We start from the raw sequence: 21,029 nt of genomic DNA on the forward strand, positions 1-21,029 counted from the left end.
TTTTTCTCCCATCCCCGCCGTGTCCCCTCACGGCCCGCCCCGCCGGGCCGCACATGCTCGCTGTGCCCGACATGGCGGCTCCCAGCGCGGGGCTGCGCCAGCGCCGCCCGGGCCGGGCCGGAGCCCCCGCTGAAGCTCCCGGAGCGGCCCCCGCTGCATCCCCCGAGCCCCCCGAGGCCGGGCTCGCTGCCGCGGCCCCGCCGCTCTCCCCGGGCACCTTCTGGCTGACCCGCATCGTGCTGCTGCGCTCCATTGCCTTCCTGTACTGTGAGTGCCGGGCGGGCGCTGATCCCCCCGCGGTGTCCCCGAGTGGTGCCCGGGGAAGGCGCCCAGGGAACGGCTGGAGCTGTGCCAGGGAGGGCTGGGGGAGAGCAGGGAGAGGTTTCCGCACCACTCTCGGGGGTGGTGGGCACTGAGCAGGCTCCCCAGGGGATGAGCACATTCCCAAGGCTGCCGGAGGAGCCCTTGGACACCGCTGCCAAGCACGTGGTGACATCCTTGGGGATGCTGGACCAAACGATCCTTGCAGCACCCTCCCACTTGGGAATACTCTATGATTTTATGATCGCTGTGGGTCCTCTCCAGCTCTGCATGTTCCATGATTCTCTTTTTTCCCAGTCCCTCTTTCCTGGTGGGACTGGGGATGGCTGAATGGGGTTGGTGATGCTGGAGGCTGGTGGAGCTGGAAGGAGAACTTTGCTCACACCACGAGGCTGGTACCTCTCAGCAGAGCTGCTTGGAGCTCTTCATCCTTTCCCTTGAAGTCGTGAGCTCACAGTGCGAGAGAAGAACTCTTTGTCTTATGCAGCAGCAGGACTGCAGGGACAGATGCCGTCCCTGGGTGCCAGCACCACCAACAGCCAGGACCTAGAGTCAACATGACCTTAAAATATTCCACAGTGAAAGCAGTTTCCAGCCTCTGCTGTGCTCGTTTCCCTCTCGCTCTGGCACTGAGAGCTGTGCTCAGAGCCCACTGGTGCTCCGCTTAAAAATATTTACAGTGAAACCGAAACTGACAAGTAACACACTACGGTACAAATTCTAAACTTGCCCCAGATTTGTCCACAGAATCGTTAGAATTTGTAGCCTGCCAGCCTGCTTAGATTATTTCGCATCAAAACCATGCAGAAGTTGTAGTTTCGTATGGCTTTGACACGTGCTCTGGTTCTAGTTTGGTTTCAGCTCTCGGTGAAATGCGAGGTTATGACTCTTTCAGTCAAAATGAAAGCGATTCCGATATTCCCCCGTGTGTAAATCCAGGCTGCTGAGTTTCCCGTGGCTCGGTTTGCAGTTTCCTTATGAAAAACTGATTAGTGCTCTCTGCTGTGCCTTCGGTGGAGGCCGCTGCTGCCCGGGCGGGGATTTGGGGTGATAAATGTGCCACACCTGGGACCAGAGGGGGTCTGGGGGGTGGGAAGGGAGCAGGGGCTGGCTGGAGGGGTGGGAATTAGTGGAAGTCAAAGGTGTGGGACCTTGTGGTGAGTGGGATACCTGGGGCAGCGAGGTGGAGAACAGGGATCTGATTGGGGGTCAGGTGAGTTACAGGTAGAAGCGATTGAAGCTGATGGGCTGCAGGAGAAAAGGAGGCTGGGAGGGGCTGAGCCAGAGGGTGAAGCTGAGTTTGTGGGTTGGTGAGTAAATGTGGGGTGCTAGAAAAGAGGGAGAATTCTTTGTGGGGGTTTTTCAAGGTGGAGGAAGGAGTGGGAATGGCTAGAAGTTGGGGGAGACCCCAAAATGCCTCTGTATTGTGGGGTGAGGAAACCTTTTGGAGAGTGGGGTGGTAGAGGGAAAGTTTGGGGTACTGAAGCTGGAAGGAGCAGGGCAGGAGAATGTTTGTGTCCCTTGTTAAGGGAAGAGGTGGAGGAGAGGAAAACTTCACCTGCTTGTTGTGCAACTTGTGCTTGGCTGCACTCAGGCCCTGGGGAGCTCTGCTGCTGGTTTGGGGTGAGCCAAATGAACCCAAGCCAGGAAGCTGGGCCTGGTGTGAGACAGGTCAGGTTCCTACAGGCAGCAGTGCTGAGGCTGGCAGTGCAGGAGAGGTGCCCCAGGAGAATTAGTGGGGTGGAAGGTGCTCGTGTGTGAGCTGGAGCGGGCAGATTCCCCCTGGATGCTCCAGTGGGAAGGAGGGTTTGCCCTTTGATCTCTTTGGAGTGCCTGGCTTTAGAAACAGCAGAAAACAATTCTGTGCCTCTGTGCCAAGCTGCTCTTGCAGGTTTTTTTCTGGAGATGGAAGCATTTACTGTGACAGCTGATTTTTCTCCCAGACGCGGCGATTCCGCGCGCGCCGAGGCTCAGACTCGCTGAGGAGACGGTTGATGCCGTTGTGACAGTTTGACATTCCTCAGCCGTGGGATGTTTTCCCCCCTTCTTTCATTTCACCCTTTTATGCGTAACCCTTTCCTTTCCTTGGAGGGGGGGAATTGTGTTCAGGTGTTGGGGAATGTGAGCGGGGCTCGGCTCTGGGAGCTGAGGGGTTGTTCCCCTCCTGGGTGGGAGAGTGAAGAACCTTGAGGATGAGGTGGAGAGAAACACAATTTGGGGTGTGCAGTGGCCCCAGAGTGTGCTCTGAGGGCTTGTCACCTCCTTCCTGCCCTCACCCCATTCCCAAGGGGGTGTTCATTGCCTGCAGCAGGTACAGGAGAGGTTTTCCCTGAGGATCTTCCTGTGTGGAAGGAGGACAGGCAGAGCAAGGCAGGTGTGGAGTGTCCTTCTGTGTGCCCTCCCCTTTTGCTTTTACTCTCCCCTTCTTTTTTTGTGTCTTTGGAAGGGGTTTTCCAGAAGCAGCCTGAGCCTGGGAAGTCCCTGGCAAAGCAGCTGCTGTGTGAGAGGCAGGTTGGAGATGGGAGGTGGGAGAAGATCTGAGGGTTTGGAGAGGTCACAGACCAACCCCACCTGCTGCTGGCAGGGAAAGTGGATCCAGCTGAAAGGGCTCTGTGAGGTTTGCTCCTTACAGCATTGTCCTGTCCCTCTATCCATTGGAAATGGTCTCTCTCTGTTTCCTGGTGGCTCCTTCAGGTCCTGCAAGGCCACACTGAGGTCACCCCAGAGCTTCTCCTCTCCAGGCGAACAATCCCAGCTCTCCCAGCAGAGCTGCTTCATCCCTCTCCTCTGGGCTCTCTCCAGGGTCCTCCCTGTGCTGGGACCCTGGAGCTGGAGGCTCTGCAGGTGGGGTCTCAGCTGAGCAGGGCAGAGGTTTGGCCAAGTGTCACTTGGAGATTTGCAGCTTTTCCGTCCTGCTCTTGCCCTGTGTGTGTTCCCTGGGGCAGGGATTGGTGTTTTGGCAATCCAGGAATACTCTGACTTCTTGTTGGAAGTGTTCTTACAGGTAAATAGCTGGTCCCAAAGCTCTCGACAACAAATGTGCATTATTTGCTCCCTTCACCCTCCTTCTAAATCATTTTAAAGTGCTCTTTTTGGGTGATTACCATCATCAGATTCCAGCTGTAGAAATTTCAGTAATTAGATACCACCCTCCCCAATCTCAGCCAGGCTCTGTGGAGAGCTTTGAAATGAAAGCTATTATTTAAATCCAGTTTATCTTCCCTCTCCTTATGTATTGTTTAATAGTATTTTCTTTCCCCAGCGCCAGAGCTACGGGAGGTTCAGGCTCCTTCTTCCTAAATCTGAAATCCAAAGCCCTCTCGGGGGGTTTGGCTTCCTGTAGGCTCCTGGCTCTCCCCGGTGTCCTTCCTCCTCTCTTTCTCTGCCATCTCCCCTGCTTTCCCTCAGCTTTATTCAGAGGCTCCCAGTAGCTTTCAGCCTGCCTGCTCAGGGTTAGAGAACGTCTTCAGGCACTTTTGCTGCCCTGAGAGGTTTTACTCCAGCTCAGTGCTCCTTGGCAGGGCTGTGCAGCACCAGCAGTGCATCAGCCCTGGGTCCTCTGAGCAGCTGCATCCCCCTGGAATGGGGAAAAAAATAACACAGGTGGAGAAGGGAATCTCTCTCCCTGTCTTCTCCTTGCCCAAAGCTCCTCTGGAGCAGAGGGATCTTCCCAGGGCATCTTCCAGCTGCGGGCTGGGGTGGTTTTGGACAGCCTGAGACCCAAAGGGAAGCTTTTTCTATTCCCACAGCTTTTCCAACAAGGAGGCAGCAGGGAGATAAGAACTTCAAACCTCCCAAGCAACCACCCCAAAGCCTTCAGCTTGGCCGTGAAAAGCAAGAAAACAAAAAAGGTGTAAAAAACCAGAGCACTTTGTTGTGTGGTTTTTTTGTGGGTGCTTGGCTTCACCCTTTTGCTCAGTGCTCTGGTGTTGTTGCTTCTGCGTTGCAAAACTTTGCAGGGGAATTCTTCAATTGAAAATTTGATTCATTTCTCTGGTAATAAAATATGAGGAATATTCTGCTCTTTCTTCTCTCCAACAGTGCAACCTCAGCTTGCAGCAACCAGCTCAGGGTCTTCAAATGCCTGGTTGGGTCAAAGGGGTACTTGATGAACGGCTGCAGGCAGGGTTTTTGTGTGTGTGCAAAGTGTAGTTTGGTTTTCAGGCGAGGCTCTGTGCTCTTGGTTCAGTTCTTCTTGTGGTTAGGGCATCAAGGAAAAGTTAAGACTTCTTTTAACAAGAAGCGGGGAAGACAGAAAAAGCCATATGACCGGAAAGTTTTGGATTTCACATCTTTAAATCTTTCCTGAGCATGAAAAACAGGATTCTCTCATTCTCCCACCATGACAAGCTGAGCCTGGACTGAGGGAAAGGAGCTGAGGTGCCAGGGAAATCTGGATGGAGCGAATCCCTTTGCATGAGGACGCTCGGGTGGTGGTTATTGGGACCATGTGGGGTTGAACAAGGAGCACGCTGGGTTTGGGGGGAGAGGGAGAAGGTGGAGGGGGGGAGTTAATGGAAAAGTACAGTGAGGCACCTTGCGAGGTGAGGATAAGTAGGGAAGGTCTATTAGCAGCCCTGGTAATTTGCATGTATTATGTAAAGCTCAGCTGGCAGCAGGGAGAGCTCCCATGTGAGCTGTCAGAGGCTCTGCAGTGGGAGGCAGACCCGGAGCTGCTCCGTTCCCTCCACCTGCAGAGCTCCGGGAGTGGCACATCCAGCTGGAACAGGGGACCGGGCACTCCCAGATCCTGGAATTGTCCATGGGAAGCACAGGCAGTGAGCTCGGGGGTGGTGGGGTTTGTGCCAGGCGTGGAGGGTGCAGAATCCCAGGGAGAAGCTCCAGGAGCAAGGGGAGGTGGGTCAGGGTGCCCCGAGCCCAGCAGGGTGGTGATGCTGCCAGTCAGTGCCCAAAACAGAAGCAAAGTTGTTTGAGCTGGAAGATGCAGAGTGAAAAATCCCCAAACACGAGGCCCCAGGTAGAGAAGTTCCAGGATAAGGATTAAGGAAGAGGAAGGAGCACAGGCTTGGGGGAAAAGGGATTTTTTTAACCCCTGACCAAGCCACGGTCGAAGGGAAGGTTCCTGGAGAAGGCAGCAGGCTCTGTTACACTGAATTTAAGGCTCCAGTTTCTCTGGGTTTCAGGGAGAGGAAGCATTGACAAGCTGATAAATAACTTTCCTTTTTCCCTCCTGCATCTGGGCATCTCCTGTGCTGCTGAAATCCTCTGCAGTCTCTGTCTTGAGTTTCAGCTCCTCCTGTGTCCAGCAGCACAGGAGCTGCTGCCCGAGGGGGAAACCTCAGGAGATGGAGCGGGGATGGGTGGGAGCTGAATGGGGGATGAGCCCATCCCAAAGATGCTGGGCATGGGGGCAGAGGGAGCCTGGAGTGATCCGGAGACTGAGCACGGGGAGTGTCCAGGAGAGGGAGCTGCACCCGGGATGGAGCTCAGGGAGTGCGAGCATCCCCGGCAGGTGATGGCTCAACCCCAGGTGGAGCCCTGGGGTTTGCTTTGGGGGAGGTGAATCCTCCCAAAATTAGGGCTGGTGCTGCTGGGTTTTCGTTGTGGATGGGGCAATGGGAAATGGGAAAACCCCTTTGGGGCCTGAGCTGGGCCATCCAAAATGTGCATTTCATGGCAGCTCCAACCCATTTTTTGCTGCCTGCAGGCTCGGAGAGGCTGAGCAGGATTTTGTCCTTTTCTGGAATTGCTGGTGTTTGTTTTTCCTAATTTACCCTTTCCTTGTTTGTCTCGTGCACGGCACAGGGGTCTAATTTGGACTTTTTTTAGGCAAAAACCTGCTCAGCATTTATGGGTTGGGGCAGCAATTCTGGAGCATTTAGAGGTGAATTTGATTAGCACTTTTGAAAAGCTGTGCAGCACGTTGCAGTGCTAATCAAGGGAAATCAAGCCACGGAGTTTTAAGGCAGAACTGGCTTTCAGTTGGCTTTTTTAGAACCAAAGATGAAGATACTAAGCTGTCTAAAGCTCAGAAGAATTTTATTTCTGCTGGTTTCATGTCAGGCTTTCTGATGACACAGTTGTGCTGAGCTGAGTGTTGGTAGGAAACTATGGATAAAAGAGAAAACACTTAATTTGTGTCCCAGAACTGATCCTGTAGTGCTTAAATCAGCTTTTCTCGTGTCTCTCCCTACCTATAATTGAGTAAAATAATTGAAGAAAAATGTCTTTTATTTGTAAAATCATTCACTGTGTAGAAAAGATGGATGAGAAGAGACACAACCCATTAACTCCCAACTTTATTGTGCCATCCCTGGGGTTCAGGATCTTCTGGAATCAAAGGGAACCCTCCCAGTGACCTCTGCTGTGTGCTGCTGATGACTTTTAGTGCTTTTTAAATGAGAATAAAACCCATGGCTGTGTGCAGAGAGCTGGGGGAGCGTTAAGTGGATTAAGTGGAACCCACTGGAGACCTTTGTCTGGGGAATGGGACTCTCAGTCGGATTCCCTGGGGCTGCAGACTTTGGGTTGCTGCTTCAGACTTCAAAGAAAGGAGAATTTGGGCTCTGATTTCACACAGCCTCTCCCCCAGTGCTCCCAGTGAGAGACACCAGATGAACACCAGGGTTGTTGTTTGCAGAATGCCAGCATTGAGATAAGGAAGGAAACAGATTTGATCATTAACCAAGGAAGATTGGGGAGGGGAACAAATTGGCTTTTTCCAGGCGCTCTGGTGCTGCTGCCCGTGACGTGGCTGGTGTTTGGGTAATGTTTGAAGGATGGGTAAATTAGTGGATGCAGCCTAATCAGGAAATGTTGGCCTTCCTCTTTTTTTTTTTTTGATTCCCCGAGACATGGAGATTACTGGAGTTACAAACTGCAAATTGGTAACTGCGGGAGATGCCTAAAATATGAGATAATGCCTAAAAGCTGCCCAACTTTCTCTGTAGGACATCAAATGCTAGGGCTATGAGCTGTAATTAAATTGCTGATGTGCTGTTAAAAAAAGCAGCTGGCTGGTCTAAGAGTGTCCAGGGCTGGAGCAGCAACACTATAAATGGGACAGCTGTAAGGACATGGAAAAATGGGAATTTAAGGGGCGGGAAAATGGTAAGAGTTTGGATTTCCAACCTTCCAGGCTGTGAGAGGATGCAGAGGGTCAGAGCTGCTGTTCTGGGCAGTTGTGGGGGTGAACCATGGACTCAAAGAATTGAGGCTGCTTTGAGCAGCTCTGGGGTCCTCAGCACAGGAAGGAATTGGAGCAATTCCAGAGCTGTGCCAGGGCTGGAGCCCCTCTGGAGCCAGGCTGGGAGAGTGGGGGTGCTCCCCTGGAGAGGAGAAGGCTCCAGGGAGAGCTCAGGGCCTGAAGGGGCTCCAGGAGAGCTGGAGAGGGACTGGGGACAAGGCCTGGAGGGACAGGACACAGGGAATGGCTTCCCATTAACAGAGGGCAGGGCTTGATGGGATCTTGGGAAGGGATTCCTCCCTGTGAGGGTGGTGAGACCCTGGCACAGAGCAGCTGGGGCTGCCCCTGGATCCCTGGCAGTGCCCAAGGCCAGGCTGGGCAGGGCTTGGAACAACCTGGGCCAGTGGAAGGTGTCCCTGCCATGGCAGGGGTGGGATGAGAGGATCTCCAAGGTCCTTTCCAGCCCAAACCATCCTGGGATTTTGTGAACACCTCGTTAATGGTGTAGATGAGTTTAAGCTGTCTAATTAACAATATTTTGATCAATGAAGTGTTTTCAATACAAGGAAAAGATTCTGGTACCTGATAGATGCCCAGGTGCTGTTACACAAAGCTGCAGATCCGTTCTCCTCCAGAGCCAAGACAGGATTTGCAGAATCCCTTTGCCTGCTGCATTGTGGCTCCTAGAAACCACAGAATCCTGCAGTGGTTTGGGTCGGGAGGGACCTTAAAGATCCTCCAGGTGCAGCCCAGAGCACATTTTGTTGGGCACTGTAGTGACTGTGTTGGATTTTAATGGAGATAAGGACTTGGGAATAAATTCCTTCCAAGAATGGCTTCTCTAGCTCTGGATTCCAATTCTCTCCCTACCCTGGGTGATTCCTCACACAGTTTTTCCCTCTCTTTTTTCCCCCTGCAGTTGTGGCCTTCCTGGTGGCCTTTCAGCAGAACAAGCAGCTGATAGGAGAGAAGGGGCTGCTCCCCTGCAAGCTCTACCTGCAGGATGTCAAGAAATACTTCAAGGGGAAGGTCGGTCTGGATGCCCTGAGCTATGCCCCCACTCTCATCTGGTTCCTGGACTGGTCTGCCATGGACAGCACCTTGGATTGCCTGGCCCTGGCTGGCCTGGCAGTGGCAGCCTTTGTGCTGCTGACTGGCTGTGCCAACATGGTCCTCATGTCCCTGCTGTGGCTGCTCTACCTCTCCCTGGTCAACGTTGGACAGATCTGGTGGGTTCTCAGTCCCTCTGCTCTGCTTTTCCCTCATGCTGTGTGTGGTACACACTGATTTTTCCTGGTGCAGTTTGGTTTTCCAATTTGTCCAATTTGTGATTGCTCCTCCCCAGATTATCCATGTAGGAATGTGAGATAAGGACAGCACCTGGCAGGAATGATTTATGGACACAAATGATTGATGGCCATGTTCCAGCTCTGCCCTAGCTGGGATATCTGCCCTGGCTTCTCCTCTGCTCATTGGTGCAGGGTGGGATTTGATGTTCTTCATTCCATCATTCCATGGCCTTCCATAATTCCATGACATTCCAAGCTGTGTTCTCCCAGCTGTGCAGTGCTTCCCCTCATGGCTGCTGCAAGGGAATTCCCTCCATCATTGCTTTTGGGGTGGTTTCTCAGTTTTCAGCTCTGTCCAGGAGAAAGCTGCAGTTGTGTTTCGCACCAAGCACAGAGAGTTTGTGGGGGGAGAAGGAGAAACCCTGACTCCTGTAAATCACCCTGCTGCAGGGGAGGGCTGTGCTGCTCAAATGAAGGGTTTGCCTTGTCCTTGCTCTTGTTCAGGCCCAAATGCATTGTTTGAAGGAGGATGAAAACCCCAAATTTCATCAGGTCACCTCCCGAGTGACCTCCCTCTGCCTCTGCCTGCAGCTGAGCTCGTGTGCAGGGGAAAACTTCTGCCATCAAGAGGTGCCCAGGGAGATTCTTCCCAAATATTCTGGCTTTACAGCAGGGCACCTCTTCCCCAGATGGGCTCAGTGGGTTTGATTTTAAGGGTTTGCCTGTGCTGCCCCGTTCATTCCCATCCCACTCCAGCTGGAATGTAAGTGGGTGAAGGAGAGCAGCCTCTGAAAAGCTCCATTCTCTGAGCTCTTAACTCAGCACCAACTTAAAGCTGGGAGACCAAGGCAGAGTTGGACAAATAACTCAGTGGATGGTTTTCCATTGCCTGTTTCCAAATTATTCCAGGATTTCTTGTCCATGTTTCAATGTGAAAGGGCAGGAATTCAAGCATCCTCCTGCTCTGGCTTCCAGAGATACAGGAGCAAAACCTGGCTGTGATCCTTGACTTCTTCCTCTTTGTGTTTCTGTTTGGAGGGGAGAAAGGAAAAAAATCCCAACAGCCTCCCCCTGAAGCTGCCAAGGTTTTGAGGCTGCTCTGGAGCTGCAGTGACTCTGGGGCTGGAGGTTTGATCTGTTAATTCCTGGAGCAGTGGGATAATTAAGACAGGCTCTCTTCATTAGTGCCCACAGCTCTCTGGAGTGCTCCCTGTGCTGCTGCTGGGCTGTAGAGCTCTTGGTTTTTTGGGGTTTTTTTTGCATTTTTTGTTTGTTTTTTTAAAAACCCATCTGGAATGTGTTTTTTTCCCTGTCTTGCAGCAGTGGGTGCTGTGCTGCTCCTCTGCTCCCACTTTTCCTGGCATGGGGGATGCTGGCTCCTCTGACAGTCCTGCAGAACTCTTAAGGTTTTCCCAAAACAATTCCAGTTGTGCCTGGTGAGCTCCGAGTGGCTGTTTTGACACCTTTTTTTAGGGAAGAGGCAGAGGCAGGGGGTACAGAGAGGAGCCTGTTCCTCTCCTCACCAGCCCTTATCCAAACCCCAGTTCCTGAGCAGGGGGAAGCTCAGGGATGAGTGCTGGGGTCCCCTCCCAGCTCCGGGACAGTGATCCTGGCAGGAATGCACCTGGAGCCTGTTGTTCTTGAAAGGAATTCACTCCTGATAGTTGAGATAAGGCTGGATTATATTTTTTTTTCCCCTCCTTTGCTTCTTGAGATCTTGGGGGGTGAAATTTAGCCTGGTGAGCAGCAACACACCAAGAGAGAAGGGATAAGAGAGAAGAGGGGAGTAGAGGTGTTCCCTCTGCTGCTTTTCCTCTTAATTTCAGCGTTAAACAGGAGCTGAGGTGGTTCTTGGGAAGGGCTGAGGGAGAAGACTCCAAGCAGCCCAGCTCATTCAGCTGGGGGCTCATTTCCCATCAGATCCTCTGGAATGGGTCAAACCCAGATCATTCCTGTGCTGCCTGCAGTGTGACATGGAATTCCCTGGACAGAGGGGTGCTGGCTGCTTCCAGTGCAGGGAAGGAGCAAAGCAGGGCTCGCTCAAAGCTCCCTGTCCTTCAGGAGTTGTGGTGCTGCAAAGGGAGGAGCTCAGAGCACCCAAAATCTGCAGTATTGGCCTTAAAACCAAAGCTGGCTTTAAAGCTCCTCCTCACACAGGTTTCCAGGTGGGGTTAGAGGTGCAGTGACTGTCTGGCTCCCAGTTTGGGGCAGATTGAGAGGTTTTGATGGGTTCTGTTGCTTCTCCAGAGCACCTGCAGGAGGGCACAGCTCTCCTGAAGTGGGAAGGACAATGCCTGGCATTCCTGGCTGGAGTGATGAAGCAGCCCAGCAGAAAGGTCTCTGAAATGAGCAGGAAATTCCTCCTGTGCCCCAAATATATATATAAAAAATGCTTTGTGGCCGAAAATAAAAACATTATTCTGATTTTTATTTTTTTTTTTTGTGCAACCCTGCTGTCCCTATCCACTGGCCAGCCTGGGCTCCTGCGAGCCACCCCCGTGGGCTCTCCCCATCCACCAAAATCCTCTGCTGAGCCTCCCCGGGCAGCCCCTCCAGGGGAGATCCAGCAGGATCAGCAGGAATAGAGCTCTCTTCTGTAGGCCAGAGAGGGACAATTTATTCCTTTTATCACCCTTTTGTCTATTTTAATTTTAAATGTCCCTATTTGTTTTGGGCTGCTGAAGGAGCAGCTCTTTCAACTGCTGCCCAGCTGGCTTGGGCTCAGCCAGGGGAAGCTTTAGAAGAGCAAAGGGTGGCCTTTGAAGGGCAGGACACGTTCCCTGCCTGCCCTGGCCCCACCTGGCAGCTGGGGAATAGCCACGAGCCTGGGGACAGCACAGCTGAGGGCTCGGAGGGTCTGAAACCCCTCAAAAAGCTGCTCCTGTGAGCTGTTTGCAGGACAAGGCGTATTTGGGCAGCCTAAAATCCCAAGAAGCAGGCCCAGCTTGTGTCCCTTGGCTTTGCCAGTTTATTGTCCTTGACTCTCAGCTGCCTGAAATAAGATGCACTTTGGTGGTTCTCAAAGTGAAGTGACCTTGCAGAGAAACTGATTTATTTTGGTGCCTGGGAAGCATGGGGTGGAGATTGCCAGTGCTTTCCACCTTGAAATGTGGTGGGTTTTGTCATTCTGGGCTTCCCAAACCAGCTGTGGGTCTGTGCAGACTAAACCTGGATGTGTCTGGGGTCGAGGCCACCCATGTGCTGGTGTCACACTTCCCTCAGAAGCTCAGTGTGTCTGCCTTAAAATACTGGATTTTTTTTTTTCCCCCATTTGCCACTTTGAACTTTTTCCTTTTGAAGTAGGAGGCTGTCAAGAAGTTCAAAATCTGCCAGGGCAGAGGAATATTTAATATCTGACCTGTTGGGTGAAGTGCTGAATCATTATGTTCATTTTAACCTTGATTATCAGGAGTAAAATAGGAGTAAAATGATAGTAGTCAGTTTGAGGCAAGTAGAAGATATTTAAAGATGTTTCCAAAATATTTTTGTGGGAATACTTTGTAGCCCAACATCCATTTTGCAGCCTGCAAATCCAGCTTGTCCAGAGTGCAGCTCCACTGGCCCCTCAGAAATGGCTTTGCCTCTCTCCCCACTTCCTCCTGAATATTCCTATCATGGGTTTTCATCCATTTAAACAAGAATATGTGAAAAGCTTGGTTGGTTTAATCAAAATCCTCATTGCAGGTGACCCCAGGCAGCCTCCGTTTGTGGTGTCACTCCCTGTGGGGTGTGTGTGTGGGGATGAGCAGGACAAGCTCTGGGGGAGAGGCTTCCAGCAGGAATTAAATCAGTTTTTGTACCAGAATCACTAATGCACTTCTAAAATGACTGAGTAATTCTGGGATAAATTCACTTTTATCCCCCAGTTAGGTGTCTCCAGAGAGCTATTACATTTTCTTATAGAAACAAACTTTTCAGCTACTCTGCCACTGATCTCCTGTTTCTTCTCCTGTTGTTTCCTCCCTTCCAGCATTTCCAACTGGCATCTGAAAACCCTTCCTTCCCCTGGGTTTTTGTGCTCCCAAAGCTCATTGCCCATTGTCAGACAGCACAGATTAAAAAAAAAAAAAAAAAAAGAAAAAAGCTGGATTGGTGGGATTTTAAATCCTGTTGCCTTTATTTTCTTTCTAGATTCTGGTTGAGTTCCAGGAGCTCAAGGGAATAAGTTAAACAAGGCAATAAATAAAATGTTACAGCATAAGGTGGCTGCAAGGTTCTTTTTAGTGGGGTCTTCCCTTGTGGAAAAAGGATGGTGCAGCAGGGATTTGGGGGGCCAGGCAAGGGCCAGGCAAGGATTTGGGGGGACCAGGCAGGGATTTGGGGGGGCTGAGGGAAGGACCAGGCAGGGATTTGGGGGGACCAGGCAGGGATTTGGGGGGCTGAGGCAAAGGCCAGGCAGGGATTTGGGGGCTCAGGGAAGGACCAGGCAGCTCCTTTTTATCCTGCAAGGAATATGAAATGTGCCCTTTGAAGCCCAAAGAATTGCTCAGAGTGGAGGGGATGCCTCAGTTTCTGCCCCCCCAAGTTCCTGGTGGTTTTTCACCTTTAGCTGCTGGAACAGAACAGCTTGGAAGTTTCACATTAAAGGGCATTTTGGAAGGAAAAGTGTGCAGCAGGTCAGGCAGGCTTGGCTCTGAGGCAGGTGGTTTAATTGCAATTAAATGAGTGTCCTCAGGAGCTCGTCTGCAGCAGAGAAAGGGGAAGGGCTGGAGTGTGGTGGAGGGTTTGTGGGGTTTATTCTCATTAAAAAGCACTTGAACCATGCAGGGTTTAATCAGGGTGAGCTGAGGGCTGGGTCAGGCTGAGCTCCAGTGGGGCTCAGGAGGTGCTCAGGGAGTTTTCTCTCTCCAGGAGCATGTGAGCGGCCATAAATGAACCTCTTCCAGTGCTTTTTCCTCTTATTTTCTACACTTTTGGGTTCAGAGGTGCTTTGTCCAGAGTGGTCCAGCCTGGTGAAGGTTGGAGACAGGTCTTTGAGTTTGTTACTCCAGGTTGGAAGCAGCCAGGGTGTGAATCAGGGCTGGATTTGGAACAGCATTCCCATTTTTCAGCACTTTTGTCTGTGACCCTTTGATGTAAGAGCACAGGAGTGTGGATGGGATCATCCTGGAATGGTTTGGGATGGAAGGGAATTTAAGGATGGTCCCATTCCACCCCTATCCCAGCTCCATCCCTCTGCCCATCCTGGGGTTTCCTCTGGCCTGAGCAGCAGATGAAACATCCCCCTTGGAGCTCCCGGCAGCTCAAGGCAGCAGGAATCCCAGCAGGGATCAGCAGATCAGGGGTTTTGAGACAGTTTGGATAATTCAGGAAGGCTTTTTCTTTTTCTTGCAGACCCTGAAAAATCAGGAGCTGGGAAGAAAGGAATGGCAACCTGGGTGTCCTGGGTTTTATCAGGACACGTGGGGAGTTCTCAGGGATCACTGCACAGGCAGGAATGGATGTGGCAGCTGCTCTTGACAGGGTGACCTTGGCCAGGGCTTCCCGTCAGTCTCTATCCTGCTTTATCATGTCTGGAAGTGATACAGGCTTGTACTGAAGGGCTGTAGCTCTTAACTGAGAGCAGCTTTCTGTTCAGGTTGGAAGTGGAGGCAGAAATTCCCGTTGTGCCTGAATCCAGTGTCCAGTTTTGTGCATTAAAAAGAAATATCTTTAGATAAATCTCATTACCCAAATCTCCTTGGTGCTTTTGCTAAATTCGAGGCTTTTAGAGCCATGTAAACAGAACCCTTTTTGCAACCTGGCTTTATTTTCCCAGCTCTCCAAAATACCCCAAAAACAACACCTAGAAAAGTTAGAATATCTTACTCCTTAATCAGGCCTTGGCAGGGAAGCTCAGGAATTTCTTTGTTATCTCAGCCTCGCATCCCTTTTGCTCCGAGCTGCCCTCCCTCTGTCCCCAGCAAGAAAAGATGATCTCTGCAAACATCAAGCCAGAGTTGCAGGATCTCAGGGGGTCATCCTTCCTGCCCAGGAAGCTGCTTTTTGGCACTTCCTCCCCGCCCAGAAGAGAGGGAATGGATCGGTTTCAAAGAATGCTGCGAGCAGCCTTGAGCGCTGGGGATGACACATTAATGAAAGCAAAGATTAATTCCATGTGACACCGCTGCCTCGCAGCACAACTGGGAGCTAATGAAGCTAATGAGAACCATATTTGGGGTGAGAGATGAAAATTCAATCGTGGCTGATGGCAGAAATGAATCACTGAATGTTTTCCCCCCCTCCCAGCATGAGGAAGGTTTTCCCCTCCTTGCCCAGGGTTGGGGTTTGGGGTGGGAGCAGTCCCTGAGAGGTGCCAGTGGGGTCTGCTGTGCTGGGTTTGGGGTGGGAGCAGTCCTTGAGAGGTGCCAGTGGGGTCTGCTGTGCTGGGGTTTGGGGTGGGAGCAGTCCTTGAGAGGTGCCAGTGGAGTCTGCTGTGCTGGGGTTGGGTTTGGGGTGGGAGCAGTCCTTGAGAGGTGCCAGTGGGGTCTGCTGTGCTGGGGTTTGGGTTTGGGGTGGGAGCAGTCCTTGAGAGGTGCCAGTGGGGTCTGCTGTGCTGGGTTTGGGGTGGGTGGGCAGCAGGAGCTGCTCCGTGCCTGGGATGGTGCTGCAGAGATGGAATGTGGGAGGTTGCTGGTCCTGGGTGAGGCAAGTGCAGGTGGCCCTGGGCAATCCCAGTCTGCAGAGTGCTGGGCAGCAGGGGCCAGCCCCAGAGAGATCAATGCATGCAATTAAAATGATGCAATATTTATAATGCATGAATGCATTGCATATATATAATATTATATTGCATATATATATATGAATTTATTAAAAAAATCAATTTAATGCAGTTGAAGGATTCCTCTTTTAACCAAGCCATTACTGACATCCTGTTTTCCTGGGATTTTGCCTGCAGAACCTTGCTGCTGCTAGCAGCAGGATCACAGCAGTGCTCAGGAGGTGATTCCTGCTTGTTGTGGGTCCTGGATGTGTCCAGGCTGCTGCTGATCCCGAGGGTTGTGGGTTGTGGGTCCTGGACGTGTCCTGGATGTGTCCAGGCTGCTGCTGATCCCGAGGGTTGTGGGTCCTGGATGTGTCCAGGCTGCTGCTGATCCCAAGGTTTTCCAGCTGTGCTCCTGCTGCTGGGGCTCATCCCAGCCCAGGGGTGCTCAGCCTGGGCTCTGATCCCATTTCCCCCTTTCCCTGGACTCAGTGTCCAGCCCAAGGAGCAGCTCCCAGTGGGATTCCCAAAGCTGCCCCCTCAGCCCTGGCAGGGTCTGACCAAAGCCAACCCCGCTGGAGCCTGGGGAAGTGTGCGGGCTCCAAAGCCTGGCTTGGGTGGCATTTGTGACTTTGGGGAGGAGCACGGGCAGAGTTGGTGAGTGCTGGGGCTCAGCTAATCATTCCCATTTGCTCTCCTGAGCAGGCCCTGCCAGGGCAGCACAGTGTGATGTTTTGGGAAGAGCCAGGTGGATGCACGGGGTGGGACATCCCATTCCTCACTCCCTGCCCAGGCGCCTTTCCCAGCACGAGGAGCAAACCTCCTCTTCCTCCTCATCCTTTATTTTTAATGTCAGCCCCGTTCCTCCCATTTCAATGTGGATGTTGTAATTACAGAGCACAGAATCCCAGCTTTTAGAGCTCTGTGACCACAAGAAAGTGAATCCAGAAACCAGCCTGGTTTCGTTTGCTCCCATTCCAGCTGATTTCCTCCCCCCACCATGGCTGTGCAGTGCTGAAGGCTTGGCAGGGACCAAAACCAGCTGTCAAAAAGGTTTCTTACCCCCACACTTTTAAGTTAGCGATGTTCTGAAATTAATGGTGCACCAGACTAATCCTGGATCTCATTTTGATGGATTTTGCCAGGGATGTTTCCCAACTGGGCTGGGGAAGTGAATCCCCGGGTCCCAGGGAAAAAAAAAAGGGGGTGTTTTTCCATCCTAAGTGTTTACAGCTTTAATTTGGTTGGTATATTGTGGTTTTCCAGCGAGCTTTCAGTAACTTTTGGAAGCTGTGGATGAGCTTTTCCACTGCTCAGAGCCAGGGAAGTGGCAGTGTCTGGATGTCCCCTTGCTCTGGAAGTGGCTGCGGGCACAGGAGAGGCTCCAGCCTTGGCAAAGGGGGAACAGCTGAAGGAGCTGAGTTGGATTAGCTGAGGGAAAATTAAAAAAGCTAATTAAATTAATTAGCTGAGGGAAAGGAGACAGAGGTGAAGTGTGTGAAAGAAGCAGAGAGGTTGGAGCCCTGGCACAGAGGGGGTGTGGAGTCATCCTTGAAGTGTCCCTGGGCAGGGTTTGGAGCACCTGGGACAGCGGGAGGTGGCACTGCCATGGCAGGGCTGGCACTGGGTGGGCTTTGGGCTCTTTCCAACCCAAACCACCCCAGGATTCTGTTGTCTGTCCCGTCTCCCTGGGGACAGCACAAGGAGCTGCTGGTTTGCGTGGTGGGAAGGAAGATCCAGGTCAGGCTCAAGGAAAAGCCTCCTAAGCGTCCACGTGGAATCATCCCAGGCTGGATGCCTGGAGAGGGAGGGGAAATCCCAATTTCTGCCTGGCCAGGCCCCTGGCTGAGGTGATTCTCTCACAATCCTGTCCTGGAACAGGTGCATTTCCCACGTTTTCTGTACTTCCATGGCTTAACCCTTTAATACCCTGCTGGATTTGTGGCAGGTGGCTCATGCAGCTTTGTATGTATTTGTATTTATTTATTTATTTGTATTTATATATATTTGTATTTGCAGCATATTAAACTAACCCAGTTCCTTGTCCCTGGAATTTTGGGAGGTTTTTGGTTGCCTGCTGTGACCTGGGGCTGCTCCAGGGCAGGTGATCCATCCCTCCCTGCCAGAGGGAAGAGCTGCAGAGTTAAAATGCCACATTCCCAACCTTCCCAGGGGTGGGTTCCCTCACAGTGGAGCTCCCACCTTGTGGAGATCTCCTGGAAACCTCCTTTTGGGGACCAAATCCTGGTGGGGAATAGAAAATATCCCTGTACCCAGTAACTTTTCCCTCATCCCAAGCTCCAGAGCCCAGGGAAGGAGAGGGATTCGTGATGGAATCATCAAAGTTGCCATCTGGGATCACTTTCCATGGGGATGTTCTCCGTGGGGAGCAGCAGTGGGAGCTGTTAACACCAGCTGCAGATTTAGGGATGAGCAGGGAATCCTCCTGCCTGTGGGAATTCAGCTGGAAGGAGCTGGTGGTGTTGGGCCCTGCTGGGGTGGAGCTGGTTTGACTCTGCTTTTAGTACAACTTCAGCTGGATTTTCCTCAGAACATCCAGATTTTATAGATGTAGAGGTAAAATCTTCCCGGTTTATGCTATTTTTAATGGACTCTATTTGGAATATTTTTTGGGAATATTTTACAGGTTTGGAGACCCCTGTCCCAAGTAAGCCCTGTGTTAAATAACCTGAGCAGCTCTGGGGGAGCCGAGTGGAGAAGGAAATGTGAATTTATGGGCCAAGTCTGGCTGATGATCTCCTTCTCCAGCAAATAAAACCCATCATTCCCCATGCTTTGCATGCAGGAAAAAAGGAATTCTCTGGAAAAGGTGGCATTTTGAGTTGGGTGGGGAATTCCTGCTGCCTGGAAGGTTTTGCAGAGCTGTGTCCTCAAACCCCTGACAGCAGGAAGTGTTTTCCTTGGGAATAATGGGGTTCAAAGCAGGTTTTGCTCTCAGTTTTTACTTTCCAGGAATATACTGAAGCTAGAATTAATCATCAGGACAAGGTGGTGAAAACAATTAAACTCAAATATTAAATGATGTTTATGATTCCCAGCTGATCCAGGCTAAGTGGGACGTGGATTTTCCTCCCCTGACAAGTCAGGGCTACAAATGTTGTCTGTCCCAGCAGAAAACAGCCATGACATCACTTTTTAATGGGATTTATGCAATCCAAGTGGAATAGACTTTGAATCAGAATTTCTGCATTTGACAACGTGCAGATCAAAAGTTCTGCTGGTGACATTTACCCCCAAGCCTGCGAAATCAAATCCATGTTTTTTCCTTATTATCTGTTGGGAACGTTTCAGATACCAAATTGTGAAATAAAAAAAAAAACAAACCAACACATTTTTTAATAAATACTTCAGTTAACTCATTATAGCCACCTTGGAAAGGAAAACTGGTGATTAAATTCTAACCTGCAATCTGCGGGAATTGGGTACCTGCCCTGCTTGTACCTATTAAAATCTAAGAAATCCCTGCAAGAATTCCTGCTGCTTTTATGGATTCAGAGCGGGCCATTTGGTTTGGTTTCCTTGGCATTTGTCTCGCAGGCTTCTTCAGAGAAATAAATCCACAAGTGTTTGCCTGTCATCACATGACGAGGCCGGGAGCCTGGATTGATGTAATCAGCACCAGACACACGTCAGAAAACTTCATGTGGCTCAGCAAAATACAATATTTTATTAATTCCTCGTTTGGGGGGTGTTTTAAATGAGCCTCAGGGGGTTCTTAGCTTGTGCCAAGAAATGAGAATGATTCCTGTGAGTTGGTGTTGAGCAGCACCAGGAGCGGGTGGAGATCAGCAAAGTGAGGTTCCCTTAATGACAAATAACTTCATAAAAAGCTGCTTTTATTATTCATTAAATTACAAATTATCCTGCCTTTTTTTTTTCTCTTTATACATCAGTAAATCTGTAGGAAATTGTTGTTAAATATGCTGTAAAATATTGAGGTTGATTAGTTCAAAAAACCATCCATGATGAGCATAAAATGCAACTTATTCAGGATGTTTTCAGTCGAAGCAAATCCTTCTAAAAATCTTTGAAACCTGGTGTGTTTCTTAGTATTGGGGGTGGGGTTTTTTGGATTAGTTTAATATGCTGCAAATACAGATGCATAAAATAAATACAAATACAAATGCATAAAATAAATACAAATGCATAAAATAAACACAAATACAAATGCATAAAATAAACACAAATGCATAAAATAAATAAATAGAAATACAACAGGAATTTGTATTTATTTACATGTGGCATTGAAGCCATACTGGAAATAAACACAATTTGAAGAACAGCATCTTAAAACTTGCTCAGCTTTGGGATTAAAAGTCAGTTTGGGTCAGAATTGGTAATTTTACAGAAAATCACCGTGGTGCAGCTGAGGCTGAAGGGAATTGCAGTGGGAGAAGCAGGAGCAGCCCTTCTGTGTCCCGAAGAAAGGGGGCAATTCCTTGGACTGCTGAGCAGCCCAAAAATTCAGGAATTTTCTCCTCTTCCATTTCCATGCACCGAATGTTCCCATTTTTGGCAGATTTTATGCAATTCAGGGCTTTTCTCTACTCCCTGACAGCGTTTTGAAACTCTAAATGTTGGAAGTGAAGAACCAAACCAACACAAGACATCGTTGCCTTGAATTTATCAACCCCAGTTTTAATTCTTTGGCTTTCTCTTCATTTTGTTTTGCAGGTATTCCTTTGGTAAGTGACTAAAAATGAGCCAAAAGCTGCAGTAATATTTTGTTGATGCATTTGTGGGTATGTAGCTTTTCCATTTTTCCAGCTTGTCTTGCTCTTCCTCTGGCATGTTTAAATTTTTTTCTTTCTCTCTTTTGCTGGCATATTTAAATTTTGATTTTTTTTTCATTGAAGGGTATTTTTATTGCGTTTATTTTTTTATTAAGCTTTTGATTAAACTTCGCTTCATTTCTTTCTGCTCACGTGCCCTTAAAGAAAGGAAGTTTTGTAAATTGGGGCTGAGGAGAGTTGATGGAGAGGTTGTATTTGAGATTAATGGAATGAAGGACTTTCCTGGGAGGGAATCTCTCCCTCCCAAATTCCCTTTCCACAGGTGATTTGGGTATCAGGAACCTCTTATTCCTCTCCTGGCCTTTTTCCTGGGCTGAGCTGCACGTGTTGCTCTCTTGGAGGTCAGATTTTTTTTTTTCCTGCAGTTTTCCAACCCATTCTTAAATGGAAGATTAGAAATCCTGCTGGAAGCATTCCTCTCTGTGGAAATACGAGGAGCACTGCCGGTTTTCTGGGAATTGCTGCCATGGCATGGCACCTCAAATCAGCCTCTTTGGCTGTGTTTTCTCCCCTCAGGAATGGCATGGGGTGGATGGGTGGGGAAGGACTCTGGATCACGGTTGGAAGTGGGATTTGTGTTCCAGCTTGTCCCGGATGGAATCTGGTTACTCAGAAAGGAGGCACAGGAATGGTCAAATTCCATTTGTGTGTTCCAGGGAGGTTTGATCCCTTTTCCTTCTGGGAGCTGCAGCTGCCTCCTCTTTCCCAATGGAACGTTCTGGAATTCAAGGTGCTCCTTAAACTGTCTGAGGGTTTCTGGGAATGCTGAGGTGGAG

The 21,029-nt window shown here is 50.2% G+C and overlaps 1 protein-coding gene across 1 annotated transcript in view; it reads left to right on the top strand.

Moving 5' to 3' along the window:
• Nucleotides 1–18: 18 nt before the first annotated feature.
• LMF1 (lipase maturation factor 1) overlaps nucleotides 19–21,029 on the top strand; it is a 142,613-nt gene continuing 121,602 nt past the window's right edge. The window contains exons 1-3 of the mRNA XM_038151104.1: nucleotides 19–267; nucleotides 8,388–8,697; nucleotides 20,135–20,145. Of these exons, the coding sequence (XP_038007032.1) occupies nucleotides 54–267; nucleotides 8,388–8,697; nucleotides 20,135–20,145 (535 nt within the window). The 5' untranslated portion in view covers nucleotides 19–53. The remainder of the gene's footprint in view (nucleotides 268–8,387; nucleotides 8,698–20,134; nucleotides 20,146–21,029) is intronic.

Source organism: Motacilla alba, chromosome 14 (assembly GCF_015832195.1).
Source record: "Motacilla alba alba isolate MOTALB_02 chromosome 14, Motacilla_alba_V1.0_pri, whole genome shotgun sequence".
Lineage (NCBI taxonomy): Eukaryota > Metazoa > Chordata > Aves > Passeriformes > Motacillidae > Motacilla > Motacilla alba.